This window comes from Cyprinodon tularosa, unplaced genomic scaffold, assembly GCF_016077235.1.
Source record: "Cyprinodon tularosa strain WSP-4 unplaced genomic scaffold, ASM1607723v1 ctg119, whole genome shotgun sequence".
Classification (NCBI taxonomy): Eukaryota; Metazoa; Chordata; class Actinopteri; order Cyprinodontiformes; family Cyprinodontidae; genus Cyprinodon; species Cyprinodon tularosa.
Window position 1 is genome coordinate 4,576 of NW_024037992.1, and position 22,790 is coordinate 27,365.

The window sequence follows — 22,790 nt, forward strand, 5'->3', positions numbered from 1 at the left end:
TTTTTGAAAAAGTTGTGAAGGGAAACTAAACCATAAACTTGTTTGTAAACTTATTCCTCCTTTTTCTACTGATTTTACTGTGTCGTTCTTTCTGATCAGATGTTGTTTATTATTCCATATGAAATTGTAATTAATTTGATTACATTTTTTTTATCGTAGTATTTGTTTTATTTAAGGTATATGCTGGATAAATTAGTCTGGCTATCCCTTCTGTTTTTAGAAACATTGCTCCTAATATTTGACTGCTTCTCGTTACAAACGGCTCCCATACTGAGGGGGGCAGCAACGCGCTAAATGCGCCTAAAATCAAGAAGAAGGAGAAGCCGCGCGTCGCTGTGACGTCATTACGGCGCGCCGCTGCTGATCACGCTGTGACGGTGTGGAGGTTCGGACCAGGTTCTGTTTACTTCGGACCATGAAGGCAGGAGGCAGCGGTAAGAAGAAGGCGGGCGGACCGGGAGCAGCGGCTGCTGACCCGGTTCGGTGCTTCGAGAAGTGGAAGAAGAAGCACACGAAGACCCGCGCGCTGCTGAAGCAGCAGCAGAAGAAGAAGAAGAAGCCGCAGTGGCAGCAGGAGAAGGAGGACATCCAGCGGCTGCTCAGCAGGTATGAAGACATCAGAACCGAGGAGGTTCTCAAGTTCTCCGACCTCCCGCTGTCCAGGAAGACGCTCCTGGGTCTGCAGGAGGCCCGGTACCGCCAGCCCACGGAGATCCAGAGGCAGACCATCGGCCTGGCTCTGAGGGGCAGAGACGTTCTGGCTGCGGCCAAGACCGGTTCTGGAAAGACCCTGGCCTTCCTGGTTCCGGTCCTGGAGAGCCTGTACCGGCAGCAGTGGACCCCTCTGGACGGGCTGGGGGCTCTGATCATCTCCCCCACCAGAGAGCTGGCCTACCAGACCTTCGAGGTTCTCCGCAGGGTGGGTCGGAACCACGAGTTCTCCGCCGGGCTGGTGATCGGGGGGAAGGACCTGAAGAGCGAGTCGGCCCGGATCTGCAGAACCAACATCGTGATCTGCACGCCGGGCCGCCTGCTGCAGCACATGGACCAGACGGCCAGCTTCCAGGCCAGCAGCCTGCAGGTGCTGGTTCTGGACGAGGCGGACCGGATCCTGGACATGGGCTTCGCCGAAACCCTCAACGCCATCGTGGAGAACCTGCCCGCCACCCGCCAGACCCTGCTTTTCTCCGCCACGCAGACCAAGAGCGTGAAGGACCTGGCCCGGCTCAGCCTCCGGGACCCGGAGTACGTGTGGGTCCATGAGAAGGCCCGGTTCAGCACCCCGGCCACCCTGGAGCAGAGCTACATGGTGTGTGAGCTGCACCACAAGGTGGACATGCTCTACTCCTTCATCAGGAGCCACCTGAGGAAGAAGATCATCGTGTTCTTCGCCTGCTGCAAGGAGGTGCAGTACCTGTACCGGGCCTTCTGCCGCCTGCGGCCCGGCACGCCCGTCCTGGCGCTGCACGGCAAGCAGCAGCAGATGAAGAGGGTGGAGGTCTACGACAGCTTCGTGAAGAAGAGCAGCGCCGTGCTGTTCGCCACCGACCTCGCCGCCAGAGGCCTGGACTTCCCCGCCGTCAACTGGGTGGTCCAGTTCGACTGTCCGGAGGACGCCAACACCTACATCCACAGAGTGGGCCGCACGGCCCGGTACCAGCAGGGAGGGGAGGCTCTGCTCCTGCTGCTGCCCTCCGAGGAGGCGGCCGTGCTGGCCCAGCTGGAGGAGAAGAAGGTTCCCATCAGCCGCATCCAGGTGAGGCCTTCACCCGTCCTCGCTGCGCGTGATCCGGTTCCTGGGTTTACTCCTCCATCAGGGGTCTCAGAGGCCCAAACCCATCCGATCCGGTTCCTGGGTTTACTCCTCCATCAGGGGTCTCAGAGGCCCAAACCCATCCGATCCGGTTCCTGGGTTTACTTCTCCATCACGGGTCTCAGACGCCCAAACCCATCCGATCCGGTTCCAGGGTTTACTCCTCCATCAGGGGTCTCAGAGGCCCAAACCCATCCGATCCGGTTCCTGGGTTTACTCCTCCATCAGGGGTCTCAGACGCCCAAACCCATCCGATCCGGTTCCTGGGTTTACTCCTCCATCAGGGGTCTCAGACGCCCAAACCCATCTGATCCGGTTCCAGGGTTTACTCCTCCATCAGGGGTCTCAGAGGCCCAAACCCATCTGATCCGGTTCCAGGGTTTACTCCTCCATCAGGGGTCTCAGAGGCTCAAACCCATCTGATCCGGTTCCAGGGTTTACTCCTCCATCAGGGGTCTCAGACGCCCAAACCCATCCGATCCGGTTCCTGGGTTTACTCCTCCATCAGGGGTCTCAGACGCCCAAACCCATCCGATCCGGTTCCTGGGTTTACTCCTCCATCAGGGGTCTCAGAGGCCCAAACCCATCCGATCCGGTTCCAGGGTTTACTCCTCCATCAGGGGTCTCAGACGCCCAAACCCATCCGATCCGGTTCCAGGGTTTACTCCTCCATCAGGGGTCTCAGACGCCCAAATCCATCCGATCCGGTTCCTGGGTTTACTCCTCCATCAGGGGTCTCAGACGCCCAAACCCATCCGATCCGGTTCCTGGGTTTACTCCTCCATCAGGGGTCTCAGACGCCCAAATCCATCCGATCCGGTTCCAGGGTTTACTCCTCCATCAGGGGTCTCAGACGCCCAAACCCATCCGATCCGGTTCCTGGGTTTACTCCTCCATCAGGGGTCTCAGACGCCCAAACCCATCCGATCCGGTTCCTGGGTTTACTCCTCCATCAGGGGTCTCAGAGGCCCAAACCCATCCGATCCGGTTCCTGGGTTTACTCCTCCATCAGGGGTCTCAGACGCCCAAACCCATCCGATCCGGTTCCAGGGTTTACTCCTCCATCAGGGGTCTCAGAGGCCCAAACCCATCCGATCCGGTTCCTGGGTTTACTCCCCCATCAGGGGTCTCAGAGGCCCAAACCCATCCGCTCCGGTTCCAGGGTTTACTCCTCCATCAGGGGTCGTCTCAGAGGCCCAAACCCATCCGATCCGGTTCCAGGGTTTACTCCCCCATCAGGGGTCTCAGAGGCCCAAACCCATCCGCTCCGGTTCCAGGGTTTACTCCTCCATCAGGGGTCTCAGAGGCCCAAACCCATCCGATCCGGTTCCAGGGTTTACTCCTCCATCAGGGGTCTCAGAGGCCCAAACCCATCCGATCCGGTTCCAGGGTTTACTCCTCCATCAGGGGTCTCAGAGGCCCAAACCCATCCGATCCGGTTCCAGGGTTTACTCCTCCATCAGGGGTCTCAGAGGCCCAAACCCATCTGATCCGGTTCCAGGGTTTACTCCTCCATCTGGGGTCGTCTCAGAGGCCCAAACCCATCCGATCCGGTTCCAGGGTTTACTCCTCCATCAGGGGTCTCAGAGGCCCAAACCCATCTGATCCGGTTCCAGGGTTTACTCCTCCATCAGGGGTCGCCTCAGAGGCCCAAACCCATCCGCTCCGGTTTGCCGGTACCACATCCTGAATCAGGAAGGTTCAGAACCAGGACTGGTTCCTCTGCAGTAATGGCACAGAACCGGACCGGAACCAGAATAACGTCTGTAATGTCCCGCCTCGTTAGCAGATCTGTGATGTGTGAAGGAAACGGGCCGAGCCGTGGTTCCGTCTCTTCACCTAGACCTCCGGCGGAACTTTCTGACCCAGAAGAATCAGAGACGGGTTCTAAGAGCCTGAAAGCTGTTGATCGATGTGACCTCAGGCCCAGCTCCACTTCTTTCCTGAACTTCAGCTGCTCCTTCCTTACCTGATGTTTACTATTGGATGAACTGATGAATCCAGGTGTGGCCATGGACACACCTGGATTCATCAGTTCATCTATTCAGAAGGACAGGAAGTAGTGGAGCTGCAGGCAGCCCGGGCCACAGGCGGCTTCGCTCCACCCCTTCGGATGACGTCACACATGACGTCAGAAAGAAAAACTTCCCAGATCTCTCTGAGAATCACCTCTCTGTCACCATGGAAACCGTCCCACAGAGTTTATTGCTGCGTTTTTCTTTAGACGTAGATCTCATTATGTTTTTAATGGATGAATATTTTCTATCTGATCTGTTTCTAGATGCTGCTCAGACTCGTTAAGTAGAGCTTTGCTTTCTAGAATGCACCAGTGTTTTTTATTTTAATAACTTTTTATAATCTGTTCCAGTCAAACGTGAGAAATTGTTTGGTACGCAGGAGTGTTAGTTTATTTTATTTTATTTACTTTTTTTTTTTTTTTTGGAATAAAGTCGTGACATTGCGAGCGTAAAGTCGTGACATTGCGAGCGTAAAGTCGTGACATTGCGAGCGTAAAGTCGTGACATTGCGAGCGTAAAGTCGTGACATTACGAGCGTAAAGTCGTGACATTGCGAGCGTAAAGTGACATTACGAGCGTAAAGTCGTGACATTGCGAGCGTAAAGTCGTGACATTGCGAGCGTAAAGTCGTGACATTGCGAGCGTAAAGTCGTGACATTGCGAGCGTAAAGTCGTGACATTGCGAGGGTAAAGTCGTGACATTGCGAGCGTAAAGTGACATTACGAGCGTAAAGTCGTGACATTGCGAGCGTAAAGTCGTGACATTGCGAGCGTAAAGTCGTGACATTGCGAGCGTAAAGTGACATTACGAGCGTAAAGTCGTGACATTGCGAGCGTAAAGTCGTGACATTGCGAGCGTAAAGTGACATTACGAGCGTAAAGTCGTGACATTGCGAGCGTAAAGTGACATTACGAGCGTAAAGTCGTGACATTGCGAGCGTAAAGTGACATTACGAGCGTAAAGTCGTGAAACCACAACCCGTTTCAGAGTGAGGTAGTGAATAAAATCAGTATCTATTGCCACAAATGCATTTGGCTGTTAGCAACAATCGAACTGATGACATCACATTAGGGCTGAAACAATTAATAAGATTATTTGATCACTGAAATAATCGTCAACTAATTCAGTAATCGATTCATCGTTAACCGGAGTATAGAGCCTTTAGCTGATGGAGCGAGTGAAAACGTTTTAGTTTCACCTGGTTTCATTTCTTCCAGCCTTCTTTAAGGAACCTTTAACTTTCCGATTATTAATCGATTAATTGATTAATATTCAATCAGCAGCTTAACTCTCCTGTAAAGTAATGATTAGTTGCATCAGATGAGATGTGGGCAACAGCAGAAGGTGGAATATAAACAGAACATCGCTGAACTCTGGACAATCGAACCCAAACATCCTGACCTTAAATCTACAGATTGATTCTCTGATACAGAAATAGCTTTATTTATTTTAAGGTTTCTTTCCTGATTCTAATTTTCTTTATTCGTGAACTATTGACACTGGTTAAAGGATTTATTTTGTTCTTAAAATTAATTTTATGAGGGAGGCTTTGATTATATTATTAAAAAGTAGACAGTGGAACAATTTGAATTACAGTTTTTATTTGTGCTGCGGGTCTAGATATATGTCAATGATTTCCAGAATGTGTTCAGACTGCGGCGTCTAACACGGCCCGTGGCGTTTAAAACACGGCCCGTGGTGTTTAAAACACGGCCCGTGGCGTGTAACACGGCCCGTGGCGTGTAACACGGCCCGTGGCGTTTAAAACACGGCCTGTGGCGTGTAACACGGCCCGTGGCGTTTAAAACACGGCCTGTGGCGTGTAACACGGCCCGTGGCGTGTAACACGGCCCGTGGCGTGTAACACGGCGCCCGTGGCGTTTAAAACACGGCCTGTGGCGTGTAACACGGCGCCCGTGGCGTTTAAAACATGGCCTGTGGCGTGTAACACGGCCCGTGGCGTGTAACACGGCCTGTGGCGAGTAACACGGCGCCCGTGGCGTTTAAAACACGGCCTGTGGCGTGTAACACGGCCCGTGGCGTGTAACACGGCCTGTGGCGTGTAACACGGCCCGTGGCGTGTAACACGGCCTGTGGCGTGTAACACGGCGCCCGTGGCGTTTAAAACATGGCCTGTGGCGTGTAACACGGCCTGTGGCGAGTAACACGGCGCCCGTGGCGTTTAAAACACGGCCTGTGGCGTGTAACACGGCCTGTGGCGAGTAACACGGCGCCCGTGGCGTTTAAAACACGGCCCGTGGCGTGTAACACGGCCTGTGGCGAGTAACACGGCGCCCGTGCCGTTTAAAAAACGGCCCGTGGCGTGTAACACGGCCCGTGGCGTGTAACACGGCCCGTGGCGTGTAACACGGCCCGTGGCGTGTAACACGGCCCGTGGCGTGTAACACGGCCTGTGGCGTGTAACACGGCGCCCGTGGCGTTTAAAACATGGCCTGTGGCGTGTAACACGGCCCGTGGCGTGTAACACGGCCTGTGGCGAATAACACGGCGCCCGTGGCGTTTAAAACACGGCCTGTGGCGTGTAACACGGCCTGTGGCGAGTAACACGGCGCCCGTGGCGTTTAAAACACGGCCTGTGGCGTGTAACACGGCCCGTGGCGTGTAACACGGCCTGTGGCGTGTAACACGGCCCGTGGCGTGTAAAACACGGCCTGTGGCGTGTAACACGGCCCGTGGCGTGTAAAACACGGCCTGTGGCGTGTAACACGGCCCGTGGCGTGTAACACGGCCTGTGGCGTGTAACACGGCCTGTGGCGTGTAACACGGCCCGTGGCGTGTAACACGGCCCGTGGCGTGTAACACGGCCTGTGGCGAGTAACACGGCGCCCGTGGCGTTTAAAACACGGCCTGTGGCGTGTAACACGGCCTGTGGCGAGTAACACGGCGCCCGTGGCGTTTAAAACACGGCCTGTGGCGTGTAACACGGCCCGTGGCGTGTAACACGGCCCGTGGCGTGTAACACGGCCTGTGGCGAGTAACACGGCGCCCGTGGCGTTTAAAACACGGCCTGTGGCGTGTAACACGGCCTGTGGCGAGTAACACGGCGCCCGTGGCGTTTAAAACACGGCCTGTGGCGTGTAACACGGCCCGTGGCGTGTAACACGGCCTGTGGCGAGTAACACGGCGCCCGTGGCGTTTAAAACACGGCCTGTGGCGTGTAACACGGCCCGTGGCGTGTAACACGGCCTGTGGCGAGTAACACGGCGCCCGTGGCGTTTAAAACACGGCCTGTGGCGTGTAACACGGCCCGTGGCGTGTAACACGGCCTGTGGCGAGTAACACGGCGCCCGTGGCGTTTAAAACACGGCCCGTGGCGTGTAACACGGCCTGTGGCGAGTAACACGGCCTGTGGCGAGTAACACGGCGCCCGTGGCGTTTAAAACACGGCCTGTGGCGTGTAACACGGCCTGTGGCGAGTAACACGGCGCCCGTGGCGTTTAAAACACGGCCTGTGGCGTGTAACACGGCCCGTGGCGTGTAACACGGCCTGTGGCGTGTAACACGGCCCGTGGCGTGTAAAACACGGCCTGTGGCGTGTAACACGGCCCGTGGCGTGTAAAACACGGCCTGTGGCGTGTAACACGGCCCGTGGCGTGTAACACGGCCTGTGGCGTGTAACACGGCCCGTGGCGTGTAACACGGCCCGTGGCGTGTAACACGGCCTGTGGCGAGTAACACGGCGCCCGTGGCGTTTAAAACACGGCCTGTGGCGTGTAACACGGCCTGTGGCGAGTAACACGGCGCCCGTGGCGTTTAAAACACGGCCTGTGGCGTGTAACACGGCCCGTGGCGTGTAACACGGCCTGTGGCGTGTAACACGGCCTGTGGCGTGTAACACGGCCCGTGGCGTGTAAAACACGGCCTGTGGCGTGTAACACGGCCCGTGGCGTGTAACACGGCCTGTGGCGTGTAACACGGCCCGTGGCGTGTAACACGGCCTGTGGCGTGTAACACGGCCCGTGGCGTGTAACACGGCCTGTGGCGAGTAACACGGCGCCCGTGCCGTTTAAAAAACGGCCCGTGGCGTGTAACACGGCCCGTGGCGTGTAACACGGCCTGTGGCGTGTAACACGGCCCGTGGCGTGTAAAACACGGCCTGTGGCGAGTAACACGGCGCCCGTGCCGTTTAAAAAACGGCCCGTGGCGTGTAACACGGCCCGTGGCGTGTAACACGGCCTGTGGCGAGTAACACGGCGCCCGTGGCGTTTAAAACACGGCCTGTGGCGTGTAACACGGCCCGTGGCGTGTAACACGGCCTGTGGCGAGTAACACGGCGCCCGTGGCGTTTAAAACACGGCCTGTGGCGTGTAACACGGCCCGTGGCGTGTAACACGGCCTGTGGCGAGTAACACGGCGCCCGTGGCGTTTAAAACACGGCCCGTGGCGTGTAACACGGCCTGTGGCGAGTAACACGGCCTGTGGCGAGTAACACGGCGCCCGTGGCGTTTAAAACACGGCCTGTGGCGTGTAACACGGCCTGTGGCGAGTAACACGGCGCCCGTGGCGTTTAAAACACGGCCTGTGGCGTGTAACACGGCCCGTGGCGTGTAACACGGCCTGTGGCGTGTAACACGGCCCGTGGCGTGTAAAACACGGCCTGTGGCGTGTAACACGGCCCGTGGCGTGTAAAACACGGCCTGTGGCGTGTAACACGGCCCGTGGCGTGTAACACGGCCTGTGGCGTGTAACACGGCCTGTGGCGTGTAACACGGCCCGTGGCGTGTAACACGGCCCGTGGCGTGTAACACGGCCTGTGGCGAGTAACACGGCGCCCGTGGCGTTTAAAACACGGCCTGTGGCGTGTAACACGGCCTGTGGCGAGTAACACGGCGCCCGTGGCGTTTAAAACACGGCCTGTGGCGTGTAACACGGCCCGTGGCGTGTAACACGGCCTGTGGCGTGTAACACGGCCCGTGGCGTGTAAAACACGGCCTGTGGCGTGTAACACGGCCCGTGGCGTGTAACACGGCCCGTGGCGTGTAACACGGCCCGTGGCGTGTAACACGGCCTGTGGCGTGTAACACGGCCCGTGGCGTGTAACACGGCCTGTGGCGAGTAACACGGCGCCCGTGCCGTTTAAAAAACGGCCCGTGGCGTGTAACACGGCCCGTGGCGTGTAACACGGCCTGTGGCGAGTAACACGGCGCCCGTGGCGTTTAAAACACGGCCTGTGGCGTGTAACACGGCCCGTGGCGTGTAACACGGCCTGTGGCGAGTAACACGGCGCCCGTGGCGTTTAAAACACGGCCTGTGGCGTGTAACACGGCCCGTGGCGTGTAACACGGCCTGTGGCGAGTAACACGGCGCCCGTGGCGTTTAAAACACGGCCCGTGGCGTGTAACACGGCCTGTGGCGAGTAACACGGCGCCCGTGCCGTTTAAAAAACGGCCCGTGGCGTGTAACACGGCGCTCATGGCGTTTTTAACGCGGCCCGTGGCGTTCAGGAGCGAAGGGGGGGAGGAGATCCTGTGTTCTGCTCTCTGGTTCTGACCCGTTCTTGTGTTTCAGGTGAACCCAGACAAGCTGCAGAGCGTGCAGCAGAAGCTGGAGGCCTTCCTGGCCCAGGAGGCGGAGCTTAAGGAGCGGGCCCAGCGCTGTTTCGTCTCCTACCTGCGCTCCGTCTACCTGATGACCAACAAAGAGGTCTTTGACGTCTTCAAGCTGAAGCTCCAGGACTACGCTCTGTCCCTGGGACTGGCCGTGGCCCCCAGGGTCCGGTTCCTCAGCAAAGCCCGGGAGCAGAGGGCCCAAGAACGTCTGCAGAACCTTCAGGCCCGGCCGGACGGCGAGGAGGACGAATCCCCGGGAGACCGCAGCGAGGATGACGAGGATCTGAGGGACCTGGATCTGCTGACTGTCAAGAGGAGGGATGTGTTCAGTGAGACAGGGGCCCCTGAGGAGGCGGGGCCCCCCACCCAGGGGCCCAAGCAGCCCGCGGACAAAGAGAGCCGGTACCGGGAGGCCAAGAAGCTCCTGAAGAGAAACTTCCAGATCAACACCAAGGTGACCTTCAACGAGGAAGGAGAGGCGGTGCAGCTGTGGCCCCCGGCGCCACAGGCGGCGGGACAGGAGGAGGAGGAGGAGCAGGAGGGCATCAACGTGGAGAAGGCCAAGGAGAGGCTGAGACGGGAGGACCAGCAGTTCGACAAGCTGGAGTACCGACGCAAGGTCCAGGCCAAACACCGAGAGAGGAGGATGAAGGCCAAGGAGGCGCGCAGGGAGGCCAGCAGGAGGAGGAGGTCCGACCAGGAGCAGGAGGCCGGAGCCCAGCTGGCCAGTCACAGCGAGGACGAGTTCGACTTCAGCGCCCTGCCTGACCCCGACCCTTCATCAGAAGAGGAGGAGGAGGAGGCGCAGAGGAAGAGGAGGAAGACTGAGCAGCAGGATGAAGAGCAGCCAGGCCTGGATACCGGCCTGACCCTGGCTGAGGATGAGGAGCTGGTCCTTCATCTGCTGGCTGGACGCCACTAGGGACAGGAGGGGGGCGGTCCACAGGGGAGGGGAGGTCCACGGGGGGAGGGCCGGTCCAGCACCTCCTCCATGTTCTGATGAGTGGGTCAGAAGCGGAGCCCCTCCCCTCTGGATCATTTTCCTCCTGATTCTGTTCATTTAAATCTATAAACTGATCCAGCTCTGTAATCTGAGCATCTAGAATCTTTACTTCTAGGAGGGACTGATCCTGCTATAGTTAGAGAGAAATGAATAATCCACAAATTAAAATGCAATTTAAATAAATGCAACAAAATGATACAAAGCTGAGATTTTTTTCAAAATGGTTGAATTACTTTAATATAAATATATATTTTTAGCTAACTCTGTATTTTACTGAAATAATGTATTCCTTTTTTCTAAACTTTTTTTTTACCGTATACGAACTGAATTTATTGTTTCATATTTTCTAATCCTTTTTTTTCTTTTAACTCCAGTTTAGGCGTTTGGTCCATGACCCAGTGTTCTGTCAGACCAGCATAGTCCATACCAGTTTAGCACTTTAGTTTTGTACAAAAATAAACCTTAAAGTATCTCAACGGGCGTGTATCCGTTAAGTCATGTACAAAAAAGCAATTTAATTACTTTTTGGTGTTTTTTTTTAAGCGTATGTAATCTGACCTTAAATAGTTTTTTTTTGTTTTGTACACGACTAAAGAGATACACGTCCGTTAATGTAGTTTAAAGTCTGTTTTTCATTCAGAATTAAAGGGATAAATGCTAATGTGACGTCCTGCGCTGCGTATCTACTATAGATATGCTGAACAGGATTTATGCAGAATAAACGGATATATTTGCTGCTCTAATAAACGCCTGTAACAGATTCTCTCTGAGCCGTTTGGGTCCTTCCTGGATTTTGGGATCTTTTCTGTTTCAGGATACAGATGGTAATAAAATATCTCATTTAAAAAAAATAAAGCAGTTATGATAAAAAAAACGTTGTTACTTTGGAGGCTTTTGGTTCCTAGAAACACTAAACTGCTTCCAAATATCCAGTATATTTATAAAACCTTTAAAACACTTATTTTTTCCCATGTCCCCAAAACACAATTTCTACTCATTGAGAAATATTAGAATTAAAAAAGAAATGTTTGTATTTATTTAAGAATACACGTAAACTGGAAAAAAATAGATTAATGAGGCGTCATCGTCCTGTTGCTCCATTTTCGATGCTGTTTTCCACCTTTAAAGCGCAACGCCTACAATTCCCATGATGCTGCTTTCAGGAAGCGCTTCTTAGGCAGGAGCTCTAAGGGTAGGCCCAATCCCAAACCGGCCCCTGAGCCAGAGAGGGCCCCCGCATTAAGGGCCGTCCCAAACCCCATAGTGCGTAGGGCCAGTGGACCCTTCAGTCTGCATCAGTCACAGACTCTCTGGAATTCAGCAGCAGGTGTGAGAGCGGCTGGATGATGGAGGCGGATCAAATGGAATTTATTATAAGTTTGAATTTAAAGTGGGATATTTATGAGAATAAACACACTAATTTAAAAGTAAATAAAAAGAGAAAAGTTGCAAATTAATGAGAAAGAAACAAAAAGTAGGAAATTTGCAAGATTTAAACGTACATTCATGGAACAATGCAATATTATAATACACGTTAAAGTACTTTATTTCAATTAAAGAATAAACAAGTACAACAAAAATATACAAATAAATATGCTACGGTGTATGACACAATAAGTTTATGAAATCTGGAGAACAAGAATAAAATGATAAACGTGTTCTGATGAAGAACTGAGTCTTGGTCTCTGAATGAATGAAATGCAAATAGAACCAAAAACCTTTGCATATTCTCCAGAAGAGAGAGACAGATTGAATTCAGAGAGGAAACTTCTCATAATTCAATAAAAGCCCCCCATTAAGGATGCTAAAATATATATAAAAATAATATATATATAAATATAAATTGCATTTTTTTGTCTTTGAGCGGCCCTAATATGCCGTCCCTCTAGATGAGGTCTTCAGCAGGCTTTTTGTTTTGCTTTTCTGCAGAAAGGTAGAGATAGAACACACAGAGATAGAACACTTGAAAAGTCGTTACTCTGCCAGAACCTCCTTTCTGCTGCTTTTATGATCCGCTATTCAAAGGAACATCAGGAGGGGTCAGAGGTTAACCCATGATAGAGCGTAACTTCCTGCTCTGAGAGAATCGTTTATTCTCCTCATCTGAAGTTAAAACAACAGAACATTGATAACAGGCACAATGCCTGTAACTGTAAATGAAATAACATTTACATTTTTCTAACAGAGGTACTGCATGGGGGTCACGATTTGGTGGATTGGACTTTTTGTTTTATATTCCCCCCTCCATTTTTTTCCACTAATCTAAATGTCTTTAAATCCACATTAACATGAATCCAACAGACTGTAGTAAACAGATAAATGGAGGCAGAAGATGTCTTTCAGTCATCAATGCTCACATTCAGAGACACACAGGAGCTCTTTCAAGCTGGACACCGTTTCATTCACAACACCTGTCCCATCAACCAGGAATCAGAAATACTTTAATAATCCCAGGGAGGGATTACTTTAGTTACATTACTCCATCTGTAATAGAGTGACTATAGGAGCAGTTTGATAGAACACTATTTATATATTTAGGGGGTCCCCGCTCCATCTAACCATTAGTTTGGGGCCCTTGGCCTGGGAAACATTAGAGAGGGCCCTGGTCTAGAGGAAAACACAGGCAGCCGTTGCTATGGCAACGCAGTGAGGCCCCGTGTGTATGGCTGTAGCTCTGTGGTGCAGGATGGCATGAAATCAAACATTTGTTCCTTTTTTTAAAATCAAATGTGTTCATTAAAACTATTCATTAATGGCTTTTAATTTTTCCTAACTTGTGATTTTATTTCCATGGCAACAGATATATTTAATATATAATTGATTGAATATTTAGTTTTGAATGCTGAACATCATCCAGTGTGTTTCTTCTTAGAAAGATATTTGTATTTTCTGTCTTTTTAGTTTTGATGATATTTTCTGTGTGTTGAGTTCAGCACTGATGTTAAAGGAAGCAACCTTAATTGTTCTAATCATCCTGTAAACCCATCCAGAACATCACCAGGATCTGAATAAGATCAAATAAAATAAAACAAATGCACTAGCAAAAAGTCAACAAATAACATGTGGAGAAACTGAATAACTCATATTCTGTTCTTCTCCCTGCGTTGATCTGTAAACTAGACCTTACTAGCATCCCAGAAGACGTCCCTCTTCATGGGAGGGGCCTTTATTGGATGTTCTTCAGTGGGACATCTGTGATTCAGCGTCAAACTTATCTCTTATAAACCATAACAAACAAACTCTCCACCTGTCTGGAGGAGACTAAGGTACGGATGGAGCAAAACTTTCTTCAACTCAATAGCTAAAAAAACGGAAGCCATCTTGGTTGGACCTCCTCTTTAAACCAAATCATCATCCGTAACCAGCATCACATTTCCTGCTACTAACATCCTGCTTTCATCAACAGTTAGTATCTTGGTGTAAAAATGGCCTCCATACTCACTTTTAAAGCCCATATAAATCACCTATTTAAGATCTCCTCCGTAACATTCCCATTCTCTCCCTCCCAGACACTGAACAGCTGCTTCATGCCTTTATCTCCTCCAGACAGGACTATTGCTTCTTCTCATTGGGATCCCTGGAAAGAGTCTGCAGAGGCTTCAGTACATTTAAAACTGCAGCTGGATCCTGATCAGAGAACAGAAACATGAGCACATTACCTCCATTCTCCATTCATTACACTGGCTTCCCATCTCCACCTGGATTAAAAACAAGGTTTCCCTCCTCAAACAAATGTTTGTCATTTATTGTTTATTTGAAAGGGGACAGTGTACATTAATCAACATTAAAACAATGTAAATATAACTGATTTAGCTAAGGAGTGCTAATTTTCACCGGTAGTCCCCCATCCAGGTATACAAAAGGCAACCTTAAAAATAAACACAACTATAAAATCACAAGATTATATTACAATACCAATTACATAAAAACATTATGGTTAAGAAATACAATTCATGTAAAATAATTATAAATTATTTAAATACAAACAGAAAACCCACAGATTTGGCTCTCTACAAGCCATTTTTTTGCATTCTTTTTGAATGAAGAGAATGACAAAGAGTCTCTGATGGTTTCTGGCGCTGCGTTCCGCTGCTGAGATGCTCTTATGGAGAAGACAGACCGACTAAAGGCTGCTTTTCTCTGGGGGATGATGCCGTCTTCCCTCACTGCCCCTCTGGTTACCCTGACCTCAATGCATCCATGGGCATGCCCCCCCAGGTTCTTTGTGCTGCTGCCCCACACCTGTGGAATGTCCTCCCCACACCTGGGGGGCTCCTCAACCCACTGAGCGTTTTAAAAAAGGCCTTAAAAGTTTTCTTTTTAGCTAAGATTTTGGTTCCCTTTAGATGTTTTTTTCATGCTTTTCTCTTTTCACCTGTAGCACTTGGAGATGCTTTGAAAGTGCAGAATGAATTTGAATGTATTATTATTTCTTTTTCTTATTATTATATTCTTAGGAATATTTTTGCTTTGATAAAAACACTGCAGTTGAATAAAGCGGGCATGTCCACGGTCGGCCCTCAGGGGGCGCTGTCCTGCAGCTTTTAGAGGCATCCTGCTCCTGCACTGCTGATTTCCACTGATAGTTCATTAACAGGCTTTAGCTGAACTGTAATCATTGGAATCAGCTGTGCTGAAGGAGGGAAACCTCTAAAACCTGCAGGACAGCGCCCCCTAAGGGCCGACTTTGGCCCTGCCTGGATTAAAGAGTCCCTTAGATCAGCAATAAGGAGTCAGAGCAGGAACCTTCATGTAAACTTTCAAAGCAGAACACTCAGATCTACAAATAACAGGAAAAACATTCTGAAGGGAGATGATTGTCGAGTTTAGAAGAAACAGGAACAAGTTGAAACAGGAAAACAGGAAGTATGAAGATCACGGGTAGAGGAGGGGGAGGAGGAGAAACAACCTGATGCTCTAAGGAATAGAAAACCAACCATGAAGCCGCCTGCAAGAAGGGACAGAGCAGACTGGACCTCTAGAGGAAGATTAGGTCCTTCAGAGGCTGCAGATCTTCTATCAGTCTGATCTCTGCCTCCATCATCATCATCATGATCAGAGCTAAGGACTGAAAGAAGCTCAAGCAGCTGATAAAGAAGGCTCTGAATCTCTGGAGATGATGGACAGCAGAGAGCATCCTCTTCATCAGACTGACACCAACAGAGGGTCTTCAGTCAGAGGCTGATCCAGATCTGCTGCAGACAGACCTCTACAGGAGATCACTTTTTGATCACTTGCCCTTACAAATGAAAAAATGTCAGTGGCAGTATCAGCATTATTGCCTCTAAGGTTATGTTGGACCAAAAGTCTTTTTCATGAATTTCTTCTAGAATTACTTTTGTTATTTTTCTTAATATATTTGAAAAAGTTGGCGTTTCTTGTTATTACATTGATTTTTGGCATCAAACTATCCATATTTTTTTCTGGATTCCAATAACTCTATTGGTTTGAAATTTAGATTTTCAAAGTATTTCACTGAGCGCCCTGTAAAGGGTTAAAACTGGAACATTTCTGCACTTATACTACATATTCAATTCAATCAAAAAATAGTTTTTTTAATCCAGGGGGGGGGGGGGGCAAAAGAAGAAGAAGAAAATTTGTCCTGCTATGTTTTTCAAATATAAAAGGAAAATCCAGCAATTAAATCCATTATTTTTGTGTTCTCCTTCATTTTTAAGCAGTAAACAGCAAAACAAAGCATGAATATATTGATTTAAACCTGCATCTCATCAGGTCTCCCCATCTGTCACAGGCAGTTTGCTCCAACCGGGGCTCATATGCCTCATTTTATAAAGTGATGATGAAACAAATCAATGCATCTTTATAGAGCTTTAAAAGCTTACATGCATTTCTGTTTGGGTGGGGCCAGTAGCGGTTCTAGACCAAATGTTCCAGGGGGGCAGGGTGGGGGCACAGAAAAGCATGAAGTAAAAAACCAGAGAAAGAGATTCAAATATATCAACAGAGCTGCATGAAGTGAAATTTCCATTCAATTAGGTTTAATTAAAAATCTAACTTCCAACTGAAAATATTTATTTTTGGCTTAAAAAAGTTCATTCGGATTATGGTTAAAATAAAAATAAAAACCCCTTAGCATAGCAAAAAAGCAACTCAAAACAATATCTAAATATCTAATAAAGCTGTTATTTGGAATATTAGGTCAATATACATTCAGAATTTAGGAATTTAACATATTTTAACTTTATTCAAGTTAAAATCAGTTTTCTATAAAAACAGAATTAGAACATTTAAGAAAAACTGATGAATTCAGCTGTGAAAAAATTAGAGTATTTTTTTTGTTTTGGAAAAAAAAAATTAGCAGATGTAAACTGGGATCCTATCAATCCCACTGAAGCTATCATCTTATTGTTTTTAAGTGATTAGAAAAACAGAATAATTTAAAGAAATAAATGAAATAGATTCAAAGGATCTATCAGTAACCGTGTCTGTTCCAGCGCAGATCATCAGTAGAATTTCTTTGAGTTTTATCAACGTCCTGGGGAATTCCTGACAGCATCCCTGGCTGGAAGAGAGAGATGGAGGGATACTGGTGGAACAGGCAGGAAATGGAGTTTAAAAGAGTAAAGAAGAGGACAGGGGGGTGTTAGGCAAGTAAATAAAGTCCTGTTTTTATATTTTACATCATACTTGAATTGGTACAGAAGAGGATTAGGGCCACTGAAAAAATAGAAAACAATTTAACTGATTTTTAACATTTATTTCATCTTAATATGGGAAGAAGGTCAATCAAAGTTAATCTCAGAATTCTAAATAAATTCTGACTGCTAACAAGCATGTCTGCTTTTCCATGAATAAAATAGCATCACTGGGAAAAAAAAGTCTGAATTCTGATAAAAAAAAAGTCAGATTTCTGAGATTAAAGTTAAAATTCTGAAAGTAAAGTCAGAATTCAGAATTTTCCCATATTAAACTGAAATAATATTTAAAAATCAGTTAATTTTTATGTATTTTTTTCAGTGGCCCTAATCGTCTTCTGTAGCGGAACGTTAGCAGTACACAGTGTTGTGCAGTAGGTGGCGGTATGAAGCCGTTAGCTGTTTGCAATCTGCCAATAAAGAAAAGAAGAAGAAGAAACTCCTCATCGGGTGTTACTTTCGGCTCTTTTCCAGCCTCACAGGTTCGTGTTTCATGTCAGAAATGTTCTGGTTCTGGTTCTTTGATCTTAGAGGCTTTGATGGATCATTGTCTGACCATCTGAGCGCGCGCCTGGCAGTGAGCGCGAGAGCTGCTGCTGCCACGTGCCTCTTGGATAATTCAGACAGTCCGGTTAAAACTGAACAAACTGTAGCTTTAGCGGTCAGCCGCTCCTTCTAATGTGTGTTTTTTGTGGCAGCATGGCTACCGTGGAGCAGGTGGCGGCAGTGGGAGCAGTTCTAGTTAACGCAGATCTGGATCTGACTCAACGCTTCAGAGCTTTGTTCACCCTCAGGAACCTTGGAGGTAAACTTTATTCACTATTGTCTATTTTGTCCTCAGAGGTGAGGCATTTAAATGCCTGGTGAGGCAGTGCTTTTATAATCCCGTCTCCATGGTGATGAAACATGGCGGAAGGATGAGCTGAAAGTTTCTATCATGCTAATCCAAACATGGGAATGAATCGCTGGATTTCAGGTTGAAAACATCAAATAAGCAGCATCTGAAACTCAGATAAATGCAGCGATAAATAGAAGAAACCAGAGACACCAGATTAATTCAGTTTAATAACATATTTACATCATGTGATTATATAAGATCAACCAGTCAGATTGATTCAAAGTTTTCAATCTAAGGAAAACCAGCTGATTGCATCGACTCATTGACTCTTCAGCAATCCCTCACACTAAGCATGCTTGTAGCGACAGTGGAGAGGAAAAATAAAAGTTATGACTGTAACTACGGTTCTATGAATCCCAGATGACCGCCAGAGGCGGTGCTTAAAGCACGAATAATTACTCTTGCACATGCACAGAGAATCGAGAATCTTATACCAGCATAGTCACCCGTGACACCGGTGATTCTAATTTTACGTAACGACAGCTCAGTCCCTTAATCTTCTTGTGAAAACACGATGATTCCGAGGGACCGTGCGCTCTGGCCGTCATCGGGGATTCATAGAACCGTAGTTACAGTCGTAACTTCTGTTCTATTTCACCCCTACTGACCGCCACAGGCGGTGCTTAAAGCATGGATGATGATTACCCTGAGGAATGACATACAGAGAAAATAACCCGAAACCTGCCCACCTCCCTGGTAGGATGGTGCGCTGGGATAGGATCCCCTCATTGGGTGAAAGGCGGCCAAGTTAACTCTGTAAAACCTAGCAAAGATATTAGGGAATGACCAAGAAGTTGCGGAACAAATCGCCACCAGAGTGACACCAGTCATAGCGGCCCATGACACACTGACGCCCTGGTGGAATGGCACCGTACACCAGTGGGGGGTTGGTGGCCCTGCCGAATGTACGCTGTAGAGACAACCTCCCGACAGGATGGCAGCGAACCCAGTGGAACCCCCCCTCGCCATGAATGCTGCATCTCGCCACTGAGCCAGTGACGCGAGGCATTGAGGAGACACCCGCAGTTTTCTGTGACGGTGTGACGCACAAGAAGGGTCCAGCCTGAGGCTGTTGAGCTACATCTGCAGTGGTCTCAGAGACAGTAGTCCCTGGGGTACTACCGTAGCGGCGGCAGTCAGCTTTTAAGGAGATAGAGAATGAAAGGGGCTGCACGCCTGGGCAGAATACCCTTGACACGCTGAGGTGATGGGCGAGGAGTCATAGAGATCGAGTCCATCCTCGACCAGTTGACCCCCAGGGTCCTGCTGGGGGTCGACGGGCAGTATAGCACGCTTGGCCAGCAAGGTGTCCATCTCTTGGCTCAGAGTCTGAGCCTTTACCTGGTCATGAATCACCGTCATCCTGACTCGACCAGCGACAGGAAGCAAGCAAGCCATGGCCGCCCCAGGCAGGGTGTAGTCTGGGCAGGATAAGTGCGCGATAGAGACACAGAGGGCGACTGAGAGCCAGAGGAAACACGTGAGCTGGCTACTGAGAGAAGTGAGCTGGAGTCAAAATGATCCAGAAAATCAGTGCCAGATGCTGCCAGAGATAAAGCATCGTCATCTAAAGCAGAGAGTCCGATCAACGCTCTGCCTTTGAGTGATCATCCGTGCTTTAAGCACCGCCTCCTGCGGTCAGTAGCGATGAAATAAAACTCCCTTTGAACAGGAAGAAACCTCCAGCAGAACCAGGCTCAGTGTGAGCGGCCATCTGCTGAGGCCCACTGGGGTTCAAGGAGACAGAAGCAGACATAGAAAAAGAAGCATAGAAGTACTGATCTATAAACACTTCATTAAAACAGCTAACAGAACCTGGCTCCATTAGCTCTGTCTGGGTAAGAAAAGGTTGATCAGACGAGTTCTGATCCGGTTTTCATACATCTGGTTAGTCTCAGTCCGTAGCCATGTCTACGAGAGAAACGGGACTAAACACTGAAAAAACAGGCTAAGCTCTATCATCTTTAATTGGCACAGCTGATATAGAATAGACTAGAAATCCTCTTATTGTCTCACAACGGTGAAATTCTGGTGTTTATAGCAGGAAAAAGATTATAGAAGAAAATGGTCACACAAATATGGACTTTACAAAAATGTATAAGAATAACAATAGCGAGGAGTTAAAAGATAAAAGATAAAATATTGTAAAGTGTTTTAACAATATAAAACTGGAGAATAAATGACCAATATCCAAAAGATCTGCCTCCCATTCTACTTTTAGAAGTTCTAGGAACCACTAGTAAACCTGCAGATTGAGAGCGAAGTGCTCTGTTAGGAACATAAGGAACAATCAGATCTCTGTCAGTCGGCCATCTGCTACGATCTTCTGAAATGTTTGCATGAACGTCTCCCGCTAGGTGCTGAGGTCATCGAGTGGATCAGCAAGGCCTTCAGGGATGACTCGGCGTTACTGAAGCATGAGTTGGCGTACTGCCTGGGCCAGATGCAGGACAGACGGGCCATCCCTGTTCTGACGGCCGTCCTCAAAGATGCCAAGCAGGAGCCTATGGTCCGGCATGAAGCAGGTAAAACCGATGCTGAGCAGGTGCAGGAGGATGGCCACCATGAGGAAAGGGAGATGGTCGGTCTACGACCAGCTGCCGGGGCCGTGAGGGGCCATCAGCACACAGGCTGCGTTTCCTCCTGAACTGGAGGTTTTAATGTTCTCAGTTCTCTTTAACACATCAGGAATGCTAGAAAAGGCGCTAACATTTGGAAGCTAATGTTGCTAATTCTTCTTTCTCAATGCCAGCCGGGTTGAGCAGCCATGAGGTCACAAAGGTTCAGAGCTTCCCGATCAGAGAGGAAAACCTCCGATTGATCACAAGCTTTGCTGATGATGTTCTGATAATCTGAGACGCAAAGACAGAAATAATTCAGTCCAATTGATTCTCTTTACCGTAACCCAGAGCTAGGTGATGACGTCACAGCCCCATGCTGACGCCAGAAATGCTTCATGGCGGGGGAAGAAGATGGGGCCACTAAAAATATTGGAGTGGCCACTGTTTGCTGTTTGCTGATGTTCTGCTGTCGGTCTGCAGGAGAGGCCCTGGGGGCCATCGGTGACTCAGCGGTTCTGGACCTGCTCAAAGAGTACAGTCAGGATCCTGTCATAGAGGTAAGAGCTTCTATAGACTCAAGGCCCAGATATGCTCACACATTGGGTTTTCACGCTGGTCTGTGCGAGAACCCAGCGAGGCGCCGTGCTCTTTGATAGGTGATCTGGATGTAGGTGCAGTACTCGCAAAAACCACAGGGGGGCAGTTATCAACATCAGGAGCAGAAATGCAGAAAAAAAAGAGCAGAAACAGTTTATGTCCCACTTAGAAAATGTTTAAGAATTGATGATTGTTGAAGAATAGATGTTTTACACAGAAATATACGGTGGAAGAAAAAGGCAGAATAATGTTCTCATTATGTTACGAGAATAAAACTGTAAATCAGGAGAATAAAGCTGTAACATTTCCAGCAGAAAGGCGTAACATTGCAATAAAACTTGTTCATGGAGAACAACTTTAGATCCTCTCGTTTGGAATGAGACCGCGTGCACGGTCGGCGCCAAATTACAAACATTCAGAATGCATGACCTTGTGCCAAGGCTGCGCTCACGGTGAAAAGTCGCGGGTGGGGATAGCAGATTGCGTGACTTTTGGCGTGCGCCCTGTGCGACGCAGCGAGTATAAACCAAGCTCTAAACATGCAGCAGACTGAGGTTGATGTGAACAGCTGCTCTGATGGACGGACTCATCAGTCCCCATTCTGAATGAAAGGTTTTAATGTGTAGGGATGCTACAGGTTAGCTCAGGAAGGTCATCTGTCAAACAGAAACGCCTCCAGATGTTTCCTTTTCCCGCCTGATGCTCAGGTGGCGGAGACGTGTCAGCTGGCAGTCCGTCGGCTGGAATGGCTCCTCGGCGGCGGAGAGACGCAGCTGGAGGACGGCAGCACGGATAAGAACCCCTACTGCTCCGTGGATCCGGCTCCTCCGGCGGCGAGGAGGAGCGTGGCGGAGCTGCGCTCTGTGCTGCTGGATGAAAGTCTGCCGCTGTTCGAGCGCTACCGCGCCATGTTCGCTCTGAGGAACCTCGGTAGCGAGGAGGCGGTGGTCGCCCTGGGAGACGGTAGGATCCGGTACAGAAATGTTTGCAGTGAAATCAGGTGTTCTGTAATGAAGGTGAACGTCTCTGTCAATAGGGCTGCAGTGCTCCAGCGCGCTCTTCCGGCATGAAATCGGCTACGTTCTGGGGCAGATGCAGCACCCAGCGGCCATACCGGCGCTTCGTGCCGCTCTGGAGCGCTCCAAGGAGAACCCCATGGTCCGACACGAGGCGGCCGAGGCTCTGGGCTCCATAGGGAAAGAGGAGTGCCTGGCTGTGCTGCACAGTTACCTTAAAGACCAGGAACGTGTCGTCAAGGAAAGCTGTGAGGTCGCTCTGGATATGCTGGAATATGAAAACAGCGATAAGTTCCAGTACGCTGATGGACTGGTCAGACTGGAGGCCTCATCTTAGCGCCCGCAGAGACATGACGCTCCGACCATAGAGCGCTAGTTCTTATTCCTTTTCCCGCTCCTCCCCTCATGGATCAGGAGGCATGTCGGTCATAAGAATGTGGAAAACTTTACATTTGTTGTTGAAACAACATCAAAAATAAAGCTAACATGTTTGTTTGAAAAACGCGGTCTAATGATGTTTAGCTTCATATGAATGTTTTGTGTTTTTTATCCTCCAACATGGCTGCAGGCAGCAGGTTTCCATCATACTGGCCTCTTTGTGTTTTATGTAAACCTGCAAAGCGTTGATCCTCGTTAAAAAGACGCTCTTCTTCCTTA

At 49.4% G+C, this 22,790-nt stretch overlaps 2 protein-coding genes across 3 annotated transcripts; both read left to right on the forward strand.

Annotated features, from left to right (window-relative positions):
• Nucleotides 1–315: 315 nt before the first annotated feature.
• ddx10 (DEAD (Asp-Glu-Ala-Asp) box polypeptide 10) lies at nt 316–10,345 on the forward strand. Of its 2 annotated transcripts, XM_038268378.1 has the most exons (3): nt 316–1,756; nt 9,362–9,940; nt 10,193–10,345. In XM_038268378.1, the coding sequence occupies exons 1-3, from the start codon at nt 416–418 to the stop codon at nt 10,322–10,324; spliced, it is 2,052 nt and encodes a 683-aa protein (XP_038124306.1). In that variant the 5' UTR covers nt 316–415; the 3' UTR covers nt 10,325–10,345. The 2 variants fall into 2 exon arrangements, with proteins under 2 accessions (XP_038124306.1, XP_038124297.1); XM_038268369.1 differs by having other exon boundaries at nt 9,362–10,345.
• Nucleotides 10,346–17,439: 7,094 nt separating this feature from the next.
• On the forward strand, nt 17,440–22,790 carry dohh (deoxyhypusine hydroxylase/monooxygenase). The gene is made up of 6 exons (XM_038268390.1): nt 17,440–17,543; nt 17,760–17,866; nt 20,317–20,484; nt 21,001–21,077; nt 21,825–22,080; nt 22,154–22,790. Exons 2-6 carry the CDS (start codon nt 17,761–17,763, stop codon nt 22,468–22,470), a joined length of 924 nt encoding a protein of 307 aa, XP_038124318.1. The 5' UTR covers nt 17,440–17,543; nt 17,760; the 3' UTR covers nt 22,471–22,790.